General features: G+C 36.9%; 1 protein-coding gene across 2 annotated transcripts in view; it reads left to right on the forward strand.

The window, feature by feature from the left end:
• Positions 1-6: 6 nt before the first annotated feature.
• Positions 7-3,781, forward strand: part of LOC118740614 — a 6,586-nt gene continuing 2,811 nt past the window's right edge. For both annotated transcript variants that reach the window (XM_036472217.1, XM_036472219.1), the window contains exon 1: positions 7-1,048. In XM_036472217.1, coding sequence (XP_036328110.1) covers positions 521-1,042 — 522 coding nt within the window. In that variant the 5' untranslated portion in view covers positions 7-520 and the 3' untranslated portion in view covers positions 1,043-1,048. The remainder of the gene's footprint in view (positions 1,049-3,781) is intronic.

Here is a 3,781-nt window from a genome sequence, read left to right on the forward strand (position 1 = left end):
AGAGAGAGAGAGAGAGAGAGAGAGTGAGGAAGAGTGCGAGTGAAAAGAGAGTGGCTGTGTAACAAACAACGCGGTCACTTTCACAAGCCGACCCAAAAGTGCAGGCGGTAACAAATGAACTCACAGCTTTTGCTTGCAATAAGCTAGATGTCAACAACAACAACAACAACAACAAAAACGTTTGTGTAACTCAACTAAAACGTGTAAAAAAACAACCTTTCCTCATGTCACCTAATCAAAATCTAAAATTTGCACTACAATCCCAATTTGTTTCCTATTTTTTTATCGCTGTGGTTTGACATTGGTCGGACGATTTGCTTGTCGGGTATCTACATACTATGTACATATGTACGTTCGCTCGTCGTACACTTTTGTTATGCGAAATTCCGTGTGAAGCAATTGTGTCGGCACGTCAGCAACAAGAAAATTAGAAACAACAACAGAACAACATTATAGCGCCGTTTGCGTTCCATCCGTCCCACATGAGTGTCGTCGTGAGCCTTTTTTGTTGGTGTACAATATGCATCACCACCATCGTCGTATAGATAATGTCGATGTTGTCTTTGATGTGGACAACGACAACCCCAGCTTTGTTATCCTTAACCAACAAGAAATTGTAACGATATCCAACAACAACAACGACACTAAGCAAAGTAACAAAAGTAATAAAAAAATCCAAATTTATACTACTTGCACCACCACCTTGCCAGTAAAAGTAGTTACAACAAATACAACCATTGTAACTGTCATCGTCGCGGTCACAGTTAGCATAGACGTCGTTAACGCCAAAGTCAACCGTGACAGGAGTTACGTTCGCGTCACCTTCACTACTATCGCCGCCGACAAAGTGAAACGGGAACAATCGCGCGTTAAGTCATTTATCGTCGTTGTCGTCGTCGTTGTCGTGGTCGTCGCTATCGTGCTCCTCGTGGTCGTTTTCGTAGTCGCCGCCATCGCGTACAATTGGCTATTAGCCTTGTTGTTGTACATCTCGTTTTTGTCCAAGTCAATGCTGTCGTCGTTGTCACCTTTGTCGACCTAAAATTATGTACGTCGACCAACCAAGTCCTCTCTATTATTCACTAACCTACATATAAAAAAAAAAATTGGGCTTAAATTTTAGAATTTGCGTTTCATTTTAATAGATCAAGGGCGATTGAAAGCTCCTAGATGCTCTTAACAACTTTTTTGCATCAAAATGTAAATTCGCTTACTTTATCATCGCGGTCAGGGCTAGATATTAGGATGGTTCTTAAATTATCAACATCGTGGGGCATCACCAAAAATTTCAATAATTTAAGACTTGCTACAAGGGTCTGAAAAATTAGATTTGTTTTAGTAATAAAATTAAAAAAAAAAATTTAATCGCAAAAATTCTACAAAATTTTTACTTTAACCAGCCATAATTCAGCGAGTTTATAAATTTTTTTGAATAAATTTTAATAACATGATAAATTTATCGGATTTCAAATCAAAATTTTGGCGATCTAAAAGAAAAAATTTAAAATTTTCCAAACACTGGTAACGACTCCTAAAATTAAAAAAAAAATTTAATTTTTCGGGTATGTCTTTATATTGTACGTAGAACAAAAAAAATGCCCCATACAAAATTTAGATTGTCACATTTTAAGGGCTGCCCTGCTAGATATGCGCAAAGAAAATTGGACTCACACGGAAAAATGTTTTGAAACCCTTTTCAATTTTCGAGAGACTAATTGAAAGATCCGAACGAAGAGATCTTAGCGTCAATATGTTTTTCTTTTAGCAAAACGTTTTCTGAAAATTATATTAAATTATAAAGAAAAAATATTATGTGTCTTTTTAAAACAAAAAATTAAAACAATTGTATGTAAAAAAATTTGATTTAGAAAAGGAAAACTTAATAAAATCAGTTTATAAAAATTTAGTGATAGTAAAAAAATATGATTCTTTTTAAAACAATAAAATCCAAAAATTCAAGTAACATTAAATCAAACAAGTAAATCAAATGAAGTATAAACAAAAAAAAGGTAATAGAAAATTAAATTAAATCTAAAGATTAAAAGACAAAAAAAATTACTTAAACAAAGAATCCGACTTGTCTTGGCCTTTCGCTCCACAGTACTTTCAGCGTTCTGAGCTTACCTACTCGTAAATTGCAAGTGTCGAAAAACACCAATGGTTTTGGGCCCACAAAAACAGACGATGAGTTTTCGAAAACAGTACTTACGAGCCTGGAAAACATCTTGTTTGAAGCTTGGCTGTCTGAAAGATATCTCTAAACGCGCCGTCTCAAACAATTTTCAAGGCGTAATTTGGCACAAGTTTAGATGCTGCCACTTCAGCCTTGCCCATTGCAATAGAAAGATTAAGACCATATCCATAAACGCCCGGACTTGTTATATCCTCAATCGTTGACTCGTCTATGTACCCATTTTATTTATTTATTTAGATAGCTACATATCTGCGATCGACGTGAGGAAATACATTTGCTTAGACCTCGATCGATTGCGATCTGAAATCTTCTCCCATTACAGATTTCTTTCAGCATAGAGTCGGAAAATGCGAAATATTCTAACCCTATTATCTTTCTGCTGCTTGCTCTCACGAAGAATTGCGCCATATTTTTGCATTTGCTCTCTCAAGGCCGCTCTCTCGAGGCTGCTGATGCTTACACAAAATTATACCGGAAGCGACTTTAGGGCAGTGGTTAAGCAAGTTATTACCGATCTTATGACCAACCTTTGACGTTTAATAAAACGTTTTAGACCGACGAGAGGAGACTAAGCGACAAAGGACTTGAGCCCAGGCCCTGCGAAGTGGTAGCGCGCAATGCTAACCACTACACCACAGTGGCAGCGGGTACGTTATAGTCTTGCCATTAATCTAGAGCTCGGAACTCCATGTCCGACCAAAAAATCTTCACCTGACCCGCATAGGTCGGCTGGCTTTACTAAGAGTTTTGCCTCGATTTGAATTCCAACTTTGTCTCTTATCAAGGGCAATTCCAAGCTATTTCATTGTGTCGAGAGTATTCAAGAACTGGCGCTCTTTTTATGGGAACAATACAAGAGGAGCCTTTTCCAGGCTTACCGCTGACACACAATTGCGATTTCACACGTACAGCTGCACTCATAACGTCTGAGAGCGAAGTGCCGAACTTTGTCGATAATTTAATACTCAATTCCGCCTAACAATCGGCATAGTAATCACTCTCCTGGTAAAGAAGTTGTCCTTCACGAGTGACCAAGAAAGAAATCTTTCATGTGGACATTCCCTTATCTCCCTAATATTCACGGCGGTATTGCCTAAGGGTGATATATCGCGCTCATGAAGCATTAGTAGTTTCGACCCTTCCGAAAGTTGACAGATCTATGGATCTTTGGATCAATAGTCTCGGAGACAAATCCAAGGGTAGTATTATCAAAAGCCTTCTCAATATCTAAAAAGGTGTACAGTGCAACTTTCTTAGAATCGAGGGCCCTTCGATATTACCAACCAAGTTCTTTGTTTTCCCCTCTAACATGGGCAAACTAAATACTAAAATTAAAATTAAATGGTCTTATTCATAAAAAATAAAATAGGTTTAACGAGCTTTATAAAGTTACATTTTCATATAGATTTTCGATTTATTAAGCAGTTAAAGTCTTCTTTGTTTTTTATGAATTTGGGTGAAAATATTCCTGCGAATTGATAACCTTCTCCTTTTTTAAAGTCAGTTAAAAACGTAATTTTGAAATAATGACTGAAATGAAAATGATTTTCTGAAAATTTGGCGGCAAAAATTCGGCTGAAGTAAAAA

Source organism: Rhagoletis pomonella, unplaced genomic scaffold (assembly GCF_013731165.1).
Source record: "Rhagoletis pomonella isolate Grant_MI unplaced genomic scaffold, Rhpom_1.0 Rhpom_scaffold_00006, whole genome shotgun sequence".
In the NCBI taxonomy this organism is placed as follows: domain Eukaryota; kingdom Metazoa; phylum Arthropoda; class Insecta; order Diptera; family Tephritidae; genus Rhagoletis; species Rhagoletis pomonella.